The following is a 21964-nucleotide window of genomic DNA, read 5'->3' as shown; positions in this document are numbered from 1 at the left end:
TATTGTTCTTGTAGGAAACTAGGAATATTAAAATGAAAAAGAATGTTATTACAAAGGTTGATTTTACAATGTTGCGCAATAACCACCAGCAAGGAAGGTGGAAATAAAAGAAATATATACGAAGGTTGCCGGAGTCCTATTTTGATACTTTAGGGTCTAATATGTAAATTAGAATCATAAATTTTAAATTAATGCAATTTATATTTATTTTGTTAAATACAAATACAATTAAATTTCTTTTACCGCTGAAATTTTAGTGCTAAAGGAGAAAGTCCGGAGGCGATTTAGGGTTTCAGAATCTTTGTCACTTTTCGTGGTTGGTATCATTCAAAGAGTGTATATTTCTCTTATCTAAAACTTTGTGTTCGTTTTTATAGTTATAATAAATCATAGTTTTCTAAACCATAAAAATACTATTTTATGTTATAAAAGTAATTTATTCCGACTAAAAAAAATGAAACACCATGTTTCTTTCATATTTATATTTTTCTCATATTGTCCAAATTACTTTTCCTTTTAAAAATTTCCATAAAGATCATGACTTATTGACAATAAAAAGTAAAACACAATGTCTCAAATTCCATAATAATAATAATAATAATAATAATAATAATAATAATAATAATTTGAAAAAACAATCATTCTGCATATTAAAACAATTTTTAACAATTTAGTTTATTAAACTTTATTTGAAAATAGAAGTAGAATACCTAACAAGCATCCATTTATTTCTACCATACCCCATCTCACACCCGATAAAACCCACCTCAAAATTCTTCATTTCTTCTCTATATATTTGTTCCATTATCAATCACACTACTGACAACTCACGAGCCACTGTTATCTCCCTCTTCATCTCTCTCGTTCTTCCCTCCGTTATATGTAGATACACACACACATATACACACAGAAAGAGTGTATGTAGAGGTTATATACAGGGGTTTTTTCAAGAAATCTTGAAAGCTTTTAACAATGGTGAGAAAGAGCAATCTCGTTTGCGTTTTTCTTCTGTTTTTGGCCATAAATGGCATCAATGCGGAAGACCCATATCGATTTTTCACCTGGAAAGTCACTTATGGCGACATTTATCCAATGGGTGTTAAACAACAGGTATAATTTGATTGATTTCTCTCTCTAATTTACACATATTGAATCTGGGTGTTTTGATTTGGGGGTTTATTGAATGTTCTTGGGGTTTGTGTTGATTTGCAGGGAATAATGATAAATGGGCAGTTTCCTGGACCTCAAATCAACTGTGTTACTAATGATAACTTGATTATTAGTGTCTACAATTACTTGAATGAGCCATTTCTACTTTCTTGGTAAGTTCTTGATTTCTTTGATTATTTTCAAAAATGTCTTTTGTTGTTCGATAATCTAGATCTTGATTCTGAATTTGCTAATTTTGTGCTTCAATGGTATCGATAATGATATGTTTCATGATTTGATCTTGTGGGTTTCGTTTTATATGCATGTAAGATAAGAAGTAATGAATGTGAATGATAAATCATATTAATGATTAGAAATTATATCTCTCATGATCCAAGAAACTAGAAAAACGATTAGATTTATATTCAAGAAACTTGGAAAAGTAATGTGTTGAATCTTGTATCTAGAATTTGTATCGATGTTGCAGTTGAATTTCAAGATTTGATTTCTTATTTGCATGTTTATAATTACATAATTTAAAAGGATAATCGGTATCTAATGTTCGAAAGTTTTTATCATTTGGTATGCATGAATATGATTGCTCAAATATTTATAATTTTTATATTATGTGTTTGATCAAACTGGATAGATCTACATTATCTTCTTTAACACAGAGTGAATGACATTTATGACCTTTGATGCTCAAAGCAACACTTTGACTTCTATGGTCAAGCATCTCAAGTGAGTTCAAATTAGGGTAAATTTTTGTTTGATTCGAAAAAAACTTAAAGCTTTTGTATGATTCTTTCCCTCTAAATCAGAAATTTTAACATAAAGTTTAATCAAGTTGTATCCAAATGTCCAAAATACCTTTATAAAAAGAGAATCTTATTCTTGATTATGGATCAAAAGACATGCAATAACCAACATCGAAAAAGACTATTTTATTATTTTTTTTTTTAACAAATCGAATTGTAATTTTCATTGGACGAAAGTGTATGGGTTCGAGATGTGTGCTAGATCTCTGACAATTTTAATTTTTATAAAATATTATTTTATTATTTTATTAATTGCTCCCATATGATTATGTTTATATGTAGTAAATGATTGGCCCCATGTGTTATTTCCTCATGCTTTGCATCTTAGATCGTGGCAACTTATTTGTTTTTTTAGTTTTAGAAAGATTTTCTTGAAAAAGTTCACTCTTGTAACCCACTGTTTTAAGAATGTACAAATCACCAATGCATAACCCAAAATTGTACAAGTAAACAATGCACAAAACAAGAATGTACAAGTGACCAATGCGTAACGTTTCAGGAACGGGCTACAACACAGAAGAAACTCATGGCAAGATGGTACTTATGGTACAACTTGTCCAATCCCGCCGGGAAAGAACTTCACGTACATGCTTCAGGCCAAGGATCAGATCGGAAGCTTCTTCTACTTCCCGTCGCTTGCTCTCCACAAGGCTGCCGGAGGCTACGGCGGCATTAAAATCTACAGCCGCCCTCGTATTCCAGTCCCTTTCCCTTTCCCCGCCGGAGACCACACTGTACTCGCCGGAGATTGGTTCAAAAGAGGCCACCAGGTAACGCTTTGACTTTTATAGTCAAACATAATACTTTTGAGTAATAAAAATTGAAACCCATCTAGCAACAAATCTGAAATTCGTATCTTTCTTGATGTAGTAATTGTCATGAAGTACATACGTTTTTATGGAAATTTTATCTAATTCGTGTAACATTTGTATACATTTTGAAATTGAAAGTATCCAGTTTGACCCGAAAAGTCAACATGTATAAAGTTTTGCTTTTGATTTTCAGAGACTGAGACACATATTGGACGGCGGTCGGAGCCTCCCTTCCCCAGACGGACTTCTCATCAACGGCCGCGGCTGGAATGGTTACAAATTCGAGGTTGAAGGAGGTCGGTATTTTGCTTATTTGTACTCTATGCATCGAAAGTTGTGATTTGTGCATTGACGGTTGTACATTTACAGGAAAAACGTATCGATTCAGAATATCGAATGTGGGGTTGACGACATCAATCAACTTCAGAATCCAGGGACACATCATGAGACTTGTGGAGGTGGAAGGATCGCATACGGTGCAGAACGCCTACAATTCCCTGGACCTTCACCTCGGACAGTCGGCCTCCGTCTTGGTCACCGCCAACCAGGCGGTGAGAGATTACTACGTCGTCGTTTCTTCACGCTTCACCAGCCGTGTCCTCACCACCACTGCCATCCTCCATTACAAGAACTCCAAGATCGGTGTCTCCGGTCCTCCCCCCGGCGGCCCCACCACCCAGATCGCCTGGTCCCTCATGCAGGCCAGAACCATAAGGTACAAACTATCTCCGATCTCCGATGTCTGCATCAATTCATAAAAATCTCTGATCTTTTTTCATGTGAATTGAATCAGATGGAACTTAACAGCGAGTGGACCCAGACCGAACCCACAAGGGTCGTACCATTACGGGATGATCAAGCCTAGCCGGACGATCATGCTATCGAATTCGGCTCCTTGGATCAACGGAAAACAAAGATATGCAGTCAACGGCGTGTCGTTTGTCGCCGGAGACACTCCTTTGAAACTAGCCGATTACTTCAAGATCGGTGGAATCTATAACCTAGGAAGCATTCCCGATAAACCCCGAACCGGAAACGCGTATCTTGCGACCTCCGTTATGCACGCTGATTTCCGGTCGTTTGCTGAAATCGTGTTTCAGAACTGGGAAGACACCGTCCAATCTTGGCACATCGACGGCTACTCGTTCTTCGTTGTCGGGTAAGATTAAAAAATTACAAATTCTGTAATCATTCTTCAAAACCCTAGAACTGTTTTGTTAAAAGAAGATTGTTTGTTTGTTTGTGTGGATTAACAGGATGGACGGCGGGCAGTGGACGCCGGCGAGTAGAACGAGATACAATTTGAGAGACACGGTGGCGCGTAGCACCGTTCAGGTGTACCCGAGGGCTTGGACAGCGATCTATATTGCATTGGACAACGTCGGGATGTGGAACATACGATCGGAGAATTGGGCGAGGCAGTATTTGGGGCAACAGTTTTATCTGAGGGTGTACTCACCGGCGCATTCATGGCGGGATGAATTGCCGATCCCGAAGAACGCATTGCTTTGTGGCAGAGCCAGAGGGCGGCGCACCAGGCCTCTACGAGGGTAGATAGATGAAGATGGTGATACTGATTGTGACGTTGGGTGGGAACTACTTGTTCCACGACAAATTTAATTTTCTTTTCATGTTTGAGTTTTAGAATGGATTCGATTGTTAGGTATTATTGATTTGTTCTTGAATTTTGTTATATTGTTGAAGTTGATTTGTTCGATTATCTCGTTTTCATGTATGATCAACCACAACTGGTATAATCGTGTGGAACTTGATTCTAGTTATGAAACAGAAAGAAGGTTCTTGATGTGACCAAATTGGTTCCCGTCTACTCAAGTTTAGTACATATACAATGTGGTCCAAAATAAGATTGTTCGATAATAAATTAAAGCATTAGTCCAAAAAAGTCTAAAGTTCAAGTGTAGGTCATGATATGGTCAGGGGACCGAATTAATATGATAAGGTTCGGTTCATAGTTCTCATGCTCATATTCTCAAACTTTTGGTTGTGGTTTGGCGTAGTATGGTCCAATTTGGTGTGGTTTTGTATCGATGAACTTACATGAAAGAGAAACAAAGTGAACATACCCCAATACCCAACTTTATGAGGATATTGTTCCCTGTCATGACACTATAATGTAGTCAAATGAACACCATTGATTCCCCATCATCACTATATTCGCCCATATCGATTGATTTGGATTCTCTTCCTTTATATATCGCTAAATTCTGTCTCTCCAACTCGTTCTTCCACTATTGCTTTCGTAGATACTCTCTACTAATGATTATCGAATAAGATCATGACAAACATTTTGTTGAAGAACTTTTATTAAATCGGGAGCATAGTATTGTTGAAAAGTTGCTTGCAAAAAACATTGTTGAAGAATAATTGAAAATTTCTGCAAAGGACTTGATGCATGTGATTATCACCCAAAACTAGCAATTATGTTAATGGAGGTCTTCTTTCACTCAAGGGAGTGTTGGGATCTATTTGAATACGAGATAGGTTGACGAGTAGAAAGAAGAATGCCAACTAAGGCACAACAAAAGGCGATTAAAGAGCAAATGTTGAAGGACTTGAAGCTTGAGAATTTTGCTATACCAAGCAAAAAAAATAGACATCATCGATACACTCATCCACATTGAAACAAAGAAAGAGATTTGGGATATCATGAGGAAAAAGTTCCAAGGCTCAACAAGAGTGAAGTGAGCTCGATTTCAACATTTATGCAAGGATATCAAGACTCTCAGTATGAAGGAAAAGGGAGTCAATAATCAACTACTTTTCCAAAACATATACAATTTTCAAGAAGATGAAAGTGTATAGAGAGACTACTCAAGAAAACTTGATCACAAAAAAATATGAGATTAATACCGACAAAATATAACTATGTGAAGTGCTCGATCGAAGAATCAAACAATCTAGATACACTCACCTTAGATGAACTATAGAGCACTGTACCAGTCTATGAACAACGAATAAAGGATGATGTGTAGGAGGAACATGTTCTCAAAGTGACTTGAGATGACAAAGGTATGAAATCTTGAGGTAGAGGAAATTATCAAGGTGGTTCTAGATGTGGACGAGTGTAACACCCTATTTCGAGTTGTTTCATAACTCAGGGTCGTGACCGAAGATCTAGTATCATAAGGCTTCGGGATTTGGGGAAACAAAGGTTTAGACCCATTTAGATGTGGTTAATGTGGATTATGTGATCCAAGAGTTCAGTTTGTGCCTTGGAGTTAAAGGGTAAAATAGGAAAAGTGGTGTTTCAGCCCTCTTTTATGAATTAAAGATTTTAAGGATTGTCGAAAACGGAGTTTTAGAGCTCCTCAATACCTTTCCGTGGATATAAGTATCGTAAAAAAACATAGTTAAAACGAAGAAATTATGACCGTTAGAAGTTACAAAGATTTTGGGGAAAGCCGAGTACGATGGGCGTACGCTGGGCGTACTGGGCAGGAATGATCGTGGATGACCAACCTAGTATGTTGCGCGTACGCAGGTTAGATGCAAACCCTAATTTTGGGTCTTGGACCCTATTTAAAGACCTTAACGCATTTCCAACCCTCCTTATCTTCCAGCCTCCATTCCCTCTAAACCTAAATTTGAAACCCTAACCCCATTTGGAAGGATATTGAGCCTTTGAGTGATTTTTGGTGGATTTTGGTGCATTTTCAAGAAGAAGAACTCCTTGGAGAAGTGTCGGTTGTCTTGGAACTTGTAGATCCAGAGCTTTTTTACCTTGATCTTTCTTCTGGAGGTATAAAGCTTGAATCTTGATGATACATTTGATAGATCTAGCTAGTCATGGGTGTTATAAGCTTTTGGTCACTTTAATGCATAAAGTTTAGATCTTGAAAGTTTGTGACCTTGTTATGGATAAAGTTGAAACTTTATCCCTCTAAACATCATATTGTTTCAGATCTAAAGGTTGGGGACTTGGACTTAATGGATTAAGTTGAAAAGATGCACTTTTGGTCCCTTTGAGACTTAAAGACTAGATCTTGGTTGTTTGGACCATTCTAATGGATAAAGTTGGAAAGTTTATCCATTATGGAGTTATAGGAACCATAAAAATGTGATCTTGTTTCTTCTATTCCTTCAATGCATAAGTTTGTGGTCTTTTGTGGTCGGTTGTCTTGGAACTTGTAGATCCAGAGCTTTTTTACCTTGATCTTTCTTCTGGAGGTATAAAGCTTGAATCTTGTTGATACATTTGATAGATCTAGCTAGTCATGGGTGTTATAAGCTTTTGGTCACTTTAATGCATAAAGTTTAGATCTTGAAAGTTTGTGACCTTGTTATGGATAAAGTTGGAAACTTTATCCCTCTAAACATCATATTGTTTCAGATCTAAAGGTTAGGGACTTGGACTTAATGGATTAAGTTGAAAAGATGCACTTTTGGTCCCTTTGAGACTTAAAGACTAGATCTTGGTTGTTTGGACCATTCTAATGGATAAAGTTGGAAAGTTTATCCATTATGGAGTTATAGGAACCATAAAAATGTGATCTTGTTTCTTCTATTCCTTCAATGCATAAGTTTGTGGTCTTTTGTTGAAGTTAGAGATCTAGGGATTTGGTTTGGGTACCATTAAGCCATGCAAAGTCATAATGTCAGGAACTTTATGACTTAGGACGTCCCATAAGAATAAGATCTGGAAGTTATGAATGTTGTCTTAAGGCATTAAGAGGTTTGGAGATGAATTTGGGCTTCAGCATTGTACGTTAGGCGTACGCACATGAATGGCTTTTGGGCCTTGAGTAATTTTGGGTTTGGGCCTTGCTTTGTTGGGCCAAGTATAGGAAGGGTAAAACAGTCTTTTACCCATTGTTATGAGGATATATGAACTGGACCTTGAATTATGGGAAATTGTCCTAATTATTAATTAAGGATAATTAAAATATATATTTAGTGTGAGGAACCCTATAGCAGCAGCGCGTGTGTGTTTCAATTATCTCGGATTGAGGTGAGTCACCTCACTATACTAAGGGGTCGAAGGCACCAATTTCGCCCATAGGATTATGTTATGTAGAAAGACTAGGTGATGGCACCCAATAATTGCATTAAAGACCTGCATACGGCTCCCGAAAAATTCTATGCAAGATCGGGGTTTGGACCTTGACAGTTATATGTAGTATGCTAGTTGTCTCTATGATATTTGCATGGAAGAACAAGAGGTGACTCTTGGTACTTGTCTGTGAGACCCAGGGTTTGGCCCTCATCCTGGCAAGTAAAGACCATGATACGACTCATGAAATAATGACGATTATAAGACTATGGATGACACATAGCAATCTCTATTGTATGTATGGTATGCAGTATTTTGGGGAACTCACTAAGCTTTATGCTTACGTTTATGTTTATGGTTTTAGGTACTTTCGGTTCGAAACGGAAGGTTCCGACTTTATCGCAGCGCATCCACCCATGTTTCCGCATTTTATGATTTTGGGATTGTACTTTGATAACTATTTTCACTTTGTCGTGATTTTGGAATGGTAGATAAGAACAAATGGTGTTTATGTAACGCCATGAAAATCATGACATAAAATTTTTTGTTTTTAGGTTAACAAATCATTAATACATTTCTTTATCATGAAACAGGGTAATCAAGAGTTAGCAAAAATGTGACAACCCGGAATTTTCATTCGGTCAAACCCTAAAAGTCAATCACTTCATATTATAAGTCAAGTTCACTTTTACTTGTTTTTGGGAAAAATAAGTTCATTTGATTATTTTAATAATTAATCTTTAAACGAACGGGTGAACGGATGGGCCGTCTCGGGTCTCGAATTTTCTAAACCGCGAATACCACGTAGCATAGAAGTTCGCGGCCAAACTTTTATGTTTGGGCAGTAAACTACCCCCAAAAACGTAAACTCAGGCTTTACGCATGAGTTTACTCCCCAAAGTGCAACACTTTTCATTTTCACCCTAAAAGAGTAAACTCAAAACACTCTCAAGTATCATCCAAGATTTAATTCAAGATCTTCAAACTTGTAAGCGTTTTAGCCATTTCAAGTTGGTATAACACTTAATCTGGTTATTGTACATCTTTTCATCCATCCATTTTTGTGTTTTGATTAGATTTCCAAAAACACCAAGAACACCAAGAACACACACTAAGTGTTCTTGGACTTTTAGCTCATTTCAAGCTTCCTTATAGTAAGTACTTCCATCCTTGAGTCTTATTAAGCTTGTATTACATGTTAGCATCAAAGAAAAGTCCCAAGAACACCAAGATCAAGGTGTTCACGGTTTTGGGAGGCTCCCAAAACCGTAAACACCAAATATGGTGCAAAGTGGTGCCTTAGGGTGCCTAGATGCTTCACAATGCCTTAGGGACTTGTCTAGATTCATCTTTGATGCGTTTATCACACAAAAAGCACCAAAACCTTACATTTTTATGTTTTTATGGTTTGGGGATCTCCCAAAACCGTAAACACCCCAAAAGGTGTATAAAAGTCCCATAAAAGTCCCATGGTTATTCCTTATGTCTAAATCTAACCTAGACTACTGCCATGATTGAGCTAAGGACTTGAAAACCCCCCAAATACCATAAACTTATGGGTTTAAGGTAGTAAACTCATGATTTTAAGGTAGTAAACTCAAAGGAAAATGGTAAAGGGACCGTAAACTCCATTTAGGAGTGAAATGGTGCCCTAGATCTTTCCAAAGGCCTAACCATATATCAAGTAGAAATGCTTCAAAGGACTTGTAAAACCTCAAAACAACTTATGGTCATAAAGTGTAGAGTTTACAACCGTAAACCCTTGAGTTTACAACCGTAAACCCTTGAGTTTACTGCCGTAAACTCCTTGGGTAATGGTCATTAAAACCGTAAACTCCAAAGGAGTTTACCCTTGAACTCCAAACATCCTAGCTTTGCCCTACAAACACTTGCATGCAACCCTTGTGATCTTTAACACTTGAAACAAAGTGTTTTCATGTTCTAGAGTGTCCCAACTTAATTTATTAGTTATAAATTGACTAATTAGTTATATATATATATATATATATATATATATATATATGTTCATTATATGATAGCTAGGCTCATGCGTGTGTACAAGTCTCCATTTGTCACCTAGCACAGTATCCGACACTTTAATCCAATCCCCTCACTACAAGTGAGTTCATACCCCTTTAACTAACCTTTGAAATACTTTTCAATGTTTTAAATGCTTTTATGGGGGGGGGGGGGAATACAAGTTGAATACTTATCGTTATTACTTCAATCACATGTGATTAATAACTACAAAACCAGTGATTTTCTTATTGTTCAAACTGTTTATCAAACTATTTTGCTTCAAACTGTTTACAAACTCTTTTACTTATCAAATACTTTTACTTAAAATCTGTTATACTTATTATCAATTGCATGTCCATGTATGTATAGTTATATAAGCAATGTTTAAAAGGCTTAGGAAAGCCTGCCCGCCCTATTTCCTTTTCGCGCTTGAGATGTGGTCTGGTGGGATATCGGGTGTCCGTCTGAAGGTCATTTAAATATTAGTTATATATCATGTGTACATATATAGTCATAAAAGGTCCTTCCAGTCAATTCAATACCCTTGGGTAGCAAGGGTATACTTCCATATTCATACGTACAAGTTATATTACTAGTAAACTACAATAGACGTAGTTTAGGGTTTTACTAATACTAATACAAGAACAATGAATCATACAAAGAGTCAGTTCATTCATGAGTCATAAGACATAGTGATGAGAAACAAACATAATACATAGTGATGAGAAACAAACATGATACATAGTGATGAGAAACAAACATGATACATAGTGATGAGAAACAAACATGATACATAGTGATGAGAAACAAACATAATACATAGTGATGAGAAACAAATATAATACATAGTGATGAGAAACAAACATAATACATAGTGATGAGAAACAAACATACATGCTAGACAGAGGAAGAACACACAATACAACTAGCACATACATTACATATACATTACATTCAGTTATGTGAGCCATTAAACGGGTCATGGCACTACCTGCCATGACAGTTTTTGTATCCAAAATCTCCTTAATTAGGGAGCGTATGAGTTTGCGTATAGATCTATACTGGATTGACTATCCTACACCTTGCTGCTCGCTACAGTGGGACTTGCAAGTCTACGGGTGCCAAATGTCATTTCTTACGGCGTCTTACATCGTCGTTTTACTATTGAGTCGGTAGCAGGGTACAGGTCGATCACATTGTACTTTAAATAACAATTGGTTTAAGGTAGTTAGTACAACAGTAGTTACTTAATACAACACTACAGTACTATAATATTTATCCCATTACATTCACTTCGTGAACATTCACACGATGCACAGTAATGTAACAACTATATTTTTGGTTAATGATAGTCGGATTTGGGAAAATACACACTCTTACAAGAGACACACACAGTTACTAGATGCCTTGGTAGAAGGCTACTCTTAGTAGGAAACATAGGGTTTTCTAAGATAGTTCAAACAAACACAAACTTTACAAAACTTATACATTACATCTTACAAACATCTTACAAACGCTTTCATACAAACTAAGACACTAATATACTTATGATCTCACCAGCTTTAAAGTTGATACTCGCTTTCAAAATAACTTGTATTCTCAGGTCACCACTAGACAGGTATAGGTTCCAGGCTTTTGAGAAGACGGAGTTCGTTCAAGACTCATCTTTTATTTTGATATGTATATTTTTGGTGTCTATAACTTTGACAGAACACACATGTATGCAATTATATTATTAATGCAACAGATGATGTTGTTGCTTATTTACTACTATTCATTGGTGTGATACTATACATGACGTCCTTCGCCCCAGAATGTTTCCGCCATTCATGGTTTTGGGGTGTGACAAAAAAACATCATTAATCAGAGTTATTAACAAAATGCAGAAACATGTGGTGTGTGCCATGCAACCATCTCGAGCTCTTTCCTTAGAAAACTGAAGTACCTAAAACATAAACCGAAAACTGTAAGCACAAAGCTTAGTGAGTTCCCCAAAATACCATAAAAAATACAACCACGAAATATCATGCACATACATATAGTTGACATAGGCTCCCCACCAAGGTCTTTATCTAATATGCCATGGGATCCCCATGGTCTTTACCTGGAATGCCATGGGCTCGCCCCATGGTCTAATATCCAAATGCCACGGGCTCCCCTCGGGGTCTTCCATGCAAGTATCACAGAGACAACTAGAAGACCACATATCATAGAAACAACTAGCATACCACATAACACTTAACGGGCTGACATTGGTGTCTTCAACCCATAGATATAGTGAGAAGACTCACCTCGAATGAAGAAGCTCACTGAAAGAATTCCCTAGCGGCTGCCTTGACGACACCTTCGAACTATCATATCAAAATAACACCCAATTAGCAATTGGATTCCATTCCAAGGCCCACTAACCATACTTGAAGTAAAATGACCATTTTACCCCTAACCCCAACAAGAACCAAAACTAGGGCCCAAAACCAAACCTAAAAGGTCCAAAACCACAGATCCACAAAGGCCCACTAATAGCCTAATTTTCCAAATTGGGCCCAATCTCATATGGGCCTTATCCTAAGCCCGTATTTTACTTAAATACAAATCAGATTACCTCAAGCACCCCTTGGGACAAACTTGTTCAAAGACATAAGTCAAATTTCGAAGTCAACGATCCAAGTTGACCCAACTCGCCTATTTGTCCTTTAACTCGTCGAATTTCTCCATTAGACTACACAGTCAGGAAGAAACTGATCCAACTCGCCGAGTTCATCAATAAACTCGCCGAGTTTTCCAGAAATCTAACCTCTTAATCCATTAACCACCAAAATGGATTCAAAACCCAAACCCTAAGCTTAAAAGATTGAGAACTTAATCATTAAGCACTTGATCACCAAAGGCATGACCCCAAACTACAGATCTGGCCTTAAAGGCTGAATGGCCACGTAAAGTTTTCAACTTTACACTGATGCATGACTAGAAGAAGTTCAAATGTTCCAAAAAAAGGGCTATAACAAGGACTTAATGAATGCATGAAGCCCTTAAGACCATAAAGTTGGCACCTTTATGCCAAAATAGCTAATGGAGATTCAGATCTGAAAGAATAAGCACCTGGGACGACATATACTCCCATTATCCACCCAAACATGGCTAAAAACATACATACTAACCCAAAAAGAGATCTAAGCAAATATAAGGCAAGTTCTAAACTTTATACCTCAAATGAGTGCTAAATAATGATGATGTTTTGGATCTTCGAGCTCAAGCTTCACTAACTCTTCTTCACCAACTTCCTCTTTTTCTTTCCAAGGCTCCAAGCTACCAAAAATGATATTCACTAGGTTAAGAACATACAAGGATGATAAGGGTTAGGTTTTAGGGTTTCAGAGCTAAGGAGACTGGGGTATGGGACATAATGACATATTTATATGGCTTGAACCCTAAAAATTAGGGTTTCTCAAAAAGCACCCAACTCGCCGAGTTGAGGTACCTCGACCTGTCGAGTTGGCCCATCAATTCCCCGCAATTCTTCCATCTTTAACACGTTGAGTTGGCTCCTCCAACTCGCCGAGTTCAACTTAAATTTGGCTTATTTTCAATGATTTACCTTCTAGATTCCAGGTGTTACAACTCACCCCACTTAAATTAGATTTCATCCTCGAAATTGCTCCTTAGTGCCACTCATATCAAAACAATCCACCTACGGGACATAATCGAAAATTCTATGCTTAAAATAATCTTCCCAAGACAACCGAAACCCAAACTGAAACTTCCATCCCGAAGACAACAATCGAACCTTTAGCCCCTACAAACCACTTCTACCTTTCTGAGACCTGAAATCTAAAATGGTCTGACTCCCCGACAGACCGCCCACACTGAAACAACTCCTTGCCAAACTCTCAGCGAATAACAAACCAAACATAACACTTCCAACTTTGATCATACAAAGGCCTATCCAGGTCTACTGAAACAATCCTTAGAATAGTTCTTCAAGCCTAATAAAGAATAAATCCTCAATATCTTGAATAAAAACCAATCCTACCTCACCTGAAATCCGAAACCTAAAGTCTCAATGGTCTGACTCCCTGTCAGACCTCCTAGACCGAACCGACACCATGCCAATCTCATAGAGTTTCGTACCAAACCAAAATGCTCCCACTCCCCGATCACATTGTTGCATCAAAGGGGAACAAAATCACTAACCATATATAGCTACAGGACACTTATACTCGACATAAAGTTTAGATAGTTCTTTGAGTAGGAGATTCATCCTTGCAATGATTATACTTAGACGAGAGATGCGCAACAGTTTCAATTAGTTACTCTGAGATTATTTAATCCCACTGTGAGTGACTTAACATTCCCCCAATCAACCATTTACTTCATACATACATGAAAACCAAAACACTAATACTGCCCGAAACACTGATACTGCCCGAAACATTGATACTACCCAAAACACTATGTGACAACTCAAAAATTTCCGTTAGTTTTAACGTCGAAATTAATTACGTCAAAAATTAGCCAAATTTAACCCGAAAATATTTTTGACCGGAATTAAACCCGTTAGAATATTTTAAATAATATTCGTCAAGCGAACCAAAATTAAAGCGGTATAATTTTAAAATGTTGTCGTGTTTAACGGTAGTCGTTAAAAACCCCGTTCGTGGTTGGTGTCAGGTGAACCCCAACCAGGCCAGAAGCTCCACCCTATATAAGGGTTGAGTGGGTTTCACTCCCACCCTTTTTCCCCACCTTAGACTCTTTCTCTCTCTACTTTCTCTCTCTACAAACGGGTTTTGGTCAAAAATCGCCCCTACGAGCTTCAAAGCGGTAAGTAAACCTTCCTAGCTTGTTATCCAAATTATCTAGCTTGAAAATTAGTGACTTAATCATCCAAAAACCCCAAGAACATGAGTTTACGGTCTTGTGAGCCTCCCAAAACCGTAAACCCCTTTGGAAGTGGGTTTGATGCCCAAAAACCCTCCCAAACACTTCTCATGCTTAGCAATGGCTTAGAGGCTTACCCGAAAGGACTTAGAACACCAAAATCGGACCAAATGGGGATTAAAAATGAGTTTACGGTCTAATAACATCCTTAGACCGTAAAACCATGTGCATGGTGATGGGTTTTGATCATAAGAACATCCTATGTGCTCATACAAACCCTAATGCTTGGATCTAGGTTTCTCTATTGTACATGCAATTTATCCAAGACTATAAACCCTAGATCTAGCATATGATAATCAATACAACATATAATTAGGGTTTAGATCATACCTTGATTGTTATGTAGCAATAACAATCTCAAATCCTCCTTGTAATGACTTTAGAAAGCTTAGAGTCACAAATGTCACTCCTCTAATGGTTCACAAACACCAAGAGCAAGAGGATGAAGAAGAGAAGAGAAGGAGGCTCTTAAAAACGTGTGGAAACCCTAGATAATTTGTTCACCACGTTTTTGGAGCATAAGGGTTCGATATATAGTGAGGCTATTAGGGTTATCTAACAAGGAAACCCTAATTTGGATGCTTAAGCCCTAAGCAACCCATGGACTCCTTTAAAGGCCTTGGACGATTTCCAATGGGTTTTCCCATAGAATTCGTCCAACCTTATAATATAAGGCAATACATAGCCCAATTTCAATTATCTTATAATTACAATTCCAGTCCCTTAAGTTTAATTAATCTCTTTTAGTCACAAACTTAATTCTTATTAATTCTTGACTAATATTAATTAAACAATATGATTTATCCTTTAATATATTATTCCCATAATATATTAATAAATCATATTTAATCCTTTCTCTCCATAATTCATCCTATCAAGTTGCTTTGGTGAAGGCAGCCCAAAAGGACCATGCACCATCGAGTCAAGTACATACCAAAATGGTTATGGACTTAGACACTAATCCAACAATCTCCCACTTGGCTAAGTCTAATAACTATTCTGCGTATGACTTCAGATTCTGATCTGCAATCATAGCTTTCCAAAGCCGCTGTCAACTCTGATCCTATCAAATACGCGTGTCCTTTAGATAAGGGATCATATATTCCTCCATTCTAGATATCGTGTAAGACATGATTTCTAATCATTCTCTCTGTAATATTTCTCGACTTCCGATTTATGACGACTGACTAATTGAACAAATCAAATTAGCCCTAGCCCGGCTGAGCATTTACGTTTGTCATCACAAAATCATCGAGGGGCCTAAAGATATCGCTTTTATCCTACTTTGGATAAAAGGAACGGATAAACTTTGATTCAATGCTCGCTTGCACTTACTCAGCGAATCACACACAACAATATGTTTTATGACACCAAGTTACTGGTGCGTTTACATATTATCAATGTGCAACCAATTTGCAAGATACAACTCACACATCTCGGTTTCATGAATATAAGATATTATCGTCTCACCAATCACTTGCGATACAATTCATGGAGTGATCCAAGTGAGCGTGGGTTTAATCCAATGCTCAAATCATATTCATAAGCACTCATGAACGTTGCAACAAACATTTTCTTATGTCTAATACTCTTTAGACAATCCACACACCAATTCATGACAGTCTTTATTCATACCTACTTCCAACATATGAACATCTGTGGCCCGTTAGAATAATTTGACTATTCTAAACCAATTAAATTATTCAGGAAGTCAAAACATACAAAGTGAAACACAAGAATAATACTAATCCCATATGGACTGAAACCTTTGAGCATAAATAAAACACTTTTATTTATCACCATATCGATTACGCATTCTTTGTTGTTTCGGGTAATCAACTTCTTACTTGAATTATTACACTTGTCCCATGCTATTATCATGCACACAATGTTTACATATGGTTCTTACTTTGTGAAATAGATCAAATGAACAAATTTCCAATCATACTCATTTCACAACTCCAAATCCTTTTTCATAAGTGAAAGAATATCAAATTCTTGCCACTTATAGAATATGTTAGATTCTAACATTTTATGCAATGATCCTTTTCGCAATGTCATAGCACAAAAAGTCACAAAGACTATTGCCAACGATATTACAAAGTCCTCTATCGGAGATTGTTACAATACAATTCCTTAGATATGATGTCTCTCACTCAAAGTACATTCCTTTGAACATCCTTTTGCATAAAAGTTTCTAATCTAGACATAGATTTTCAATATTCAATTCCCAATATGAACACGTTTCCATATTTTCCATATGACAACTCATTCTTAATAGAATCTTATCTATTCATAATAATGTCGATATGGTCCATTCAATACTATACTTCCAACTACTCACAAGTGACCAATCCTCGGCGAACTTTGGATTGTCCTTTGATAGTTGTTTAATTATCTTAGTCAAAACCGATTCTTGTCCTTTTTCCCTCTAAATGCGCTAGACATTTGGAAAATTTTAGAATCGTCGAATATTATAGCATTTGCAATGAATCCTATACCCGAAGCGTATGGGACATGATGCATAATGTCTTACATAAAGATTTGATACTTTATCAATCTTCTGCCATAATATTTTATGTGCTATGTTCTCAAAATTCAAATTATGAAGAGGAATGCCGTAATCATAATCGAAATTTGAGAACACACTATGTACCTTTGACTAAATTTATTAACATTCCACAACCTAAACCTTTAAATTTGAAATGAAGCATAATATTCTCTCCCTTAATTATAGCAAAACAACTTTTCAACTATTGCGACTTTGCAAAGTATAACTCTTGTTTTCTATAATTAATATTGCTAACTTGCAATACTTTCCATAATAATCATACAATCATAACATTTATGCTCCTACTATCATGATGATTATAATAAACATAACACTTATGCTCCCACTAGCTTTGACATGTATTCAGAAACCAACTTAACTTCCAGAAAAGCAATACTTGTTGAATTCCTTAAGTTCATGTTTCCAATACCTAATGCTTTGATAATCCTTTATCTAAGCTTATACACCTTTCCTTTAGATATCTCATATGTGTGTCTAAACAATTTAGACTAATTGCCAAATCTCACAATTTGAATCATGGAAAGGGATACCGTAACCATAATTGAATTCGAGAATTCAATTTCACAATCACTATCTTCTTAAAATCTTTTTTAGTGAAAGCATTTCCTCACAATCACTTTCATGAAGGAGGAAATCTTATGACACTTAGATTTTAATGGTGTATGTGTTCCTATCCATGTGAATTTGTCAAAACCAAAGTTTGCGACAAATTCAAACTCATATGGACCGAACTTTCTTAATCTTGATTTCTTGCCTTATGGTAGCACAGCTGCCCACCATGTCTTCCAAGTAGTTAAGCAGCTCACCTTTTCCTATCAATGTACTTTTCATTGATCAAGGTCCTTGCCTTTTATGCATTCAAATGAGAACTCATAGGGCTCACATGCATAATTAACTCAATTGGAACGGCACTGAAACAATATAGTGTCAACACGATAGGTTGTAAACCTCAACTCGTGTGCTAGTGATGATCAATAAGGTCTATTTTGATTTGTTCTTGAAACCTTTCAAGACCATTAAGACTCCCACTGACTCCTCGACATATAAGATTCTCTTGTCAATAAACATTTCTTGACAAATATTCAAGAGTTAGTGTAGTTTTTATCGAAACACTTCATAAATAGGTCCTAGTTGGTCTTTGTCTTATCCAAGACATCACAACTTTCCTCATTTGATGAATGTTATAAACCTTCTTAATACTTATCACTCAATGTCACAATCTTAACTCTAAGACTTGTTTTGGAATGAAGTATGATTGACTTCTTGATTTAACCATTTCTTCAATTCTTGATTCCTCTTTTTAGACATACAATTTTACTAAGACTCACTTAGAGGATCAATTGAGATATGGTTCTTAATCATTAAGACCTATCATAAAGCGTAAAAGGTACTCTCCCTTCTACTTAGAATGGAGAAACTGTTATCTTTCTGCCTACTTTATTCTTCTTATTCGTTCTGCTATTGATTTAAACCTTTTCAATCAATTCAGAATTACACTTAATCTTATAAGTATAATCATATTTACTAAACCTTTAGTAAATCATGACGAATATCTTTGTGGACTTTGATCAACACACAACTTTGTGTACTCGATCTCCTAGCCCTTCACTTGACACTTTGTCAACGAATTAGTCTAATTTCCAAATATGAAATTTCTCATTCATCATGCAACCAAGTTGCGTGATTCCAAATTTCTGTCCAATTGAAACTTGGGCGATGAGAAACTCTCCTTATTTGGTAAACTTTCGACATTTCCATAATTAAGAATCAAATCCATTATTGCTAATAATAGAAACATTCAAACATCAATTTTTTTTTTCATACACGCCATTGCAAGGATAAATAAATAATATAAAGTCAAAATTTATTTTATTGCGGAAAAATTTTGTCCTTACAATGCAATTCATTAAAAAACTATGCTAATACATATTTCTTAGCAATCTAATTCTAACTCTAAGTAGTAGCTCAAGAATCTAATCTTCAAGTAATGCGATCGAAATCCGTTTCTTCACGGTTAGATTCTGCTTAATTCTTCCCTTAAGCTTCCTCTCTTTTCTTCGATCCTACAAAACATCAATTGTAATCTTATCACATTATGTATTAAGAATCTAGAATAGTAGCTTAAAAGAGTTAGTCAATGGATTTTACCTAAAGCAGAGCCATACGTTTTGACTCTCCCATCTCTTAGATCTCTTAGGTAAATAGGGCAGCTTCGTCTCCAATGCCCCTTCTCTTGGCAATAAAAGCAAATTGACTCTTTTGGAACAGGACATGGAACTACTTCAGACATTGCCTTTCTCTTATGATCAAACTTTTCGATCATAGCATGTCTTTCATTGCCATTATCTATACCCATAGAGGTCTTGAAGGCAGATTCACCAATCAACTTTGCTTTTCTATTGCACCAAACCATTGCCGATTCAGCAGCAATAAGCATATAGGAGAGATCTATAAGGGTCACGTCGCAGTTCATCATATAGTACTCTCTTACGAACTCACTATACGAGTTAGGAAGTGACTGAAGAACCCAATCAACAGCCATCTCCTCACAGACAACGGATCCCAACATTCTTAACCTATCAATGTGTGACTTCATCCCTAGGACGTGTGCACACACCGACTTTCCCTCTTCATGTTTACTTGCCAAAAGGGCTTGAGTGAGCTTAAACTTTTCAAGCCTTCGAACTTGTGGGTTAGGGAGAATAATTGGAGGAGGTGGAGGAAGTGAAGCATGATTTCTTGTTCCTCGATCGAATCGTGGAATATCATCTTCATGTGGAAAGTTTGTTCCACGGGATTTGGGAAGACCATAGTTGTCGTACTTTGACATCTACAAAACGGGAGAAAACAAATTCAAAAAGTTGATTGATTGAGTCCTTAGTAAATCACCCAAATGAGATACTAAGGCAGACCCAACACAATACGCTACAACCTAGAAAAGGGATGTTGTAATCTAGTTGCAGAATATTTGAAGGTAAGTGAATGACGATTCACTAATTTCCACCATGAAAAACGAAAAAGAAATTTAAGTTTTTAAATTTATGAAAACACCTAGATCTATGAGATTCATTGAACAATTCAGTGGCATGTTTTAAATCTCGATATGCCCCTCTTGTTTGTGACTGAGATGCTGAGGATCACAAAGCGGGTGTGAATAACCATGCAAACTTACATGGTGCCCTCACATGTTACAGTCACCTATTCGATGTGCCGGTAAACCACATACGCTCTACCGAACTATGACAAACATTGAGTCACCCTTTGCCACCTTTTCTCAGAACCATTTAGTGTGCCGGTAAACGACACACGCTCCACTAATGTCTTTGCTAGGGTACAAAGTGTAATTTCATGGAATTGCATCAATTCACTTTTGCCTAAGTAACTAAGATTGGGAATTTGTAAAACATTTAGTTACTTTTTGTACTTCATTATACTTATAATGGAAGGTTTTGTCCTATCCTACCCATTCGGCTAACGACCCTCCACTAGTCAAGAGTGCGGTGGGTAATAGTGGATACCCATTCAATCTCCATTTTATAGGCAATTTCCGTAAACACCCCTTATAGACCAGCTTCGTGAATGAGACCTACGAACAGTAAGACTGACTTTACTCATATATATATATATATATATATATATATATATATATATATATATAATGTTAGACTTTTAATGTTATATATAGTATAGGGTGTATTTTACACTTTTAAAATACTAGGTTGTCAAATTTAACAATTATGTTTTTAATTCAATTAAATTGTAAACCAAAACTTTTATGGATTTATTAAACCTCTTTTAATTATACACCTTAATTAATTAGTAAAACCATAAGGGTGTGATTTGAACTTTTCAAAACAAAACTAGGGTTTTAGAACTTAACATTCCTAGATTAAACTTTTAATCAACTTTTAAATTCCAAAACTTGAGGGCAAGTTTTGAAACATTTCAAAACATTTAGGTTTAGAATTTAAATATACATTAAACTTTTAATCAAAATTTAAATTCCAAAACTTGAGGGCAAGTTTTGAAACCTTTTCAAAACATTAGGGTTTCAACTATTTAAATTTCAAAACTAAACCTTTGAGTTCAAATTTAAACTATAAAACCTAAAGGGGAAAATTGAAACTTTTCATAACACAAGGATCAAATAACAAATAATATAAATTAAACAATTAATTTCATCATTATCTATATTTGACCTAATTTCAATTTCTTGCAAAATAAGTTACCCAATTAATACAAATAATCAACTTTAATCATATAAGGAAGTTATTATCTAATCAATTGGTAATTATCTTGTGTTTTGGCAAGGATATCCTTTAATAAACAATAAAATTCGTATTTTATAGGTTTAAAACGAATATGGTAATGATCCTTATGCAAAACAGCAACAAAATCCGAAGTTTCCTCTGTCTGACGCTCCGACTCGCCGAGTCACACTTTGGAACTCGCCGAGTAGGGCTGATTCGCCGAGTCCAAGTAGTGACTCGCCGAGTCAGGTCGAACAGAAGGGAAGAAAACGATTTTCAGCTACATAATGCATCAATACAATAGAAACCAATCTAGGCTCTGATACCACTGATGGGTTTTAAACATAAGAACATCCTATGTGCTCATACAAACCCTAATGCTTGGATCTAGGTTT

The 21964-nt window shown here is 36.2% G+C and overlaps 1 protein-coding gene across 1 annotated transcript; it reads left to right on the top strand.

Annotated features, from left to right (window-relative positions):
• The first annotated feature begins 794 nt into the window (after positions 1–794).
• LOC111890914 (L-ascorbate oxidase homolog) lies at positions 795–4499 on the top strand. The gene is made up of 7 exons (XM_023886981.3): positions 795–1110; positions 1213–1322; positions 2467–2737; positions 2973–3075; positions 3149–3494; positions 3573–3938; positions 4036–4499. Exons 1-7 carry the CDS (start codon positions 973–975, stop codon positions 4331–4333), a joined length of 1632 nt encoding a protein of 543 aa, XP_023742749.1. The 5' UTR covers positions 795–972; the 3' UTR covers positions 4334–4499.
• Positions 4500–21964: the final 17465 nt, after the last annotated feature.

This window comes from Lactuca sativa, chromosome 7 (assembly GCF_002870075.4).
Source record: "Lactuca sativa cultivar Salinas chromosome 7, Lsat_Salinas_v11, whole genome shotgun sequence".
Lineage (NCBI taxonomy): Eukaryota > Viridiplantae > Streptophyta > Magnoliopsida > Asterales > Asteraceae > Lactuca > Lactuca sativa.
Note: the sequence above shows the minus strand (reverse complement) of the source record. Positions and strands in the feature narration are given on the sequence as shown.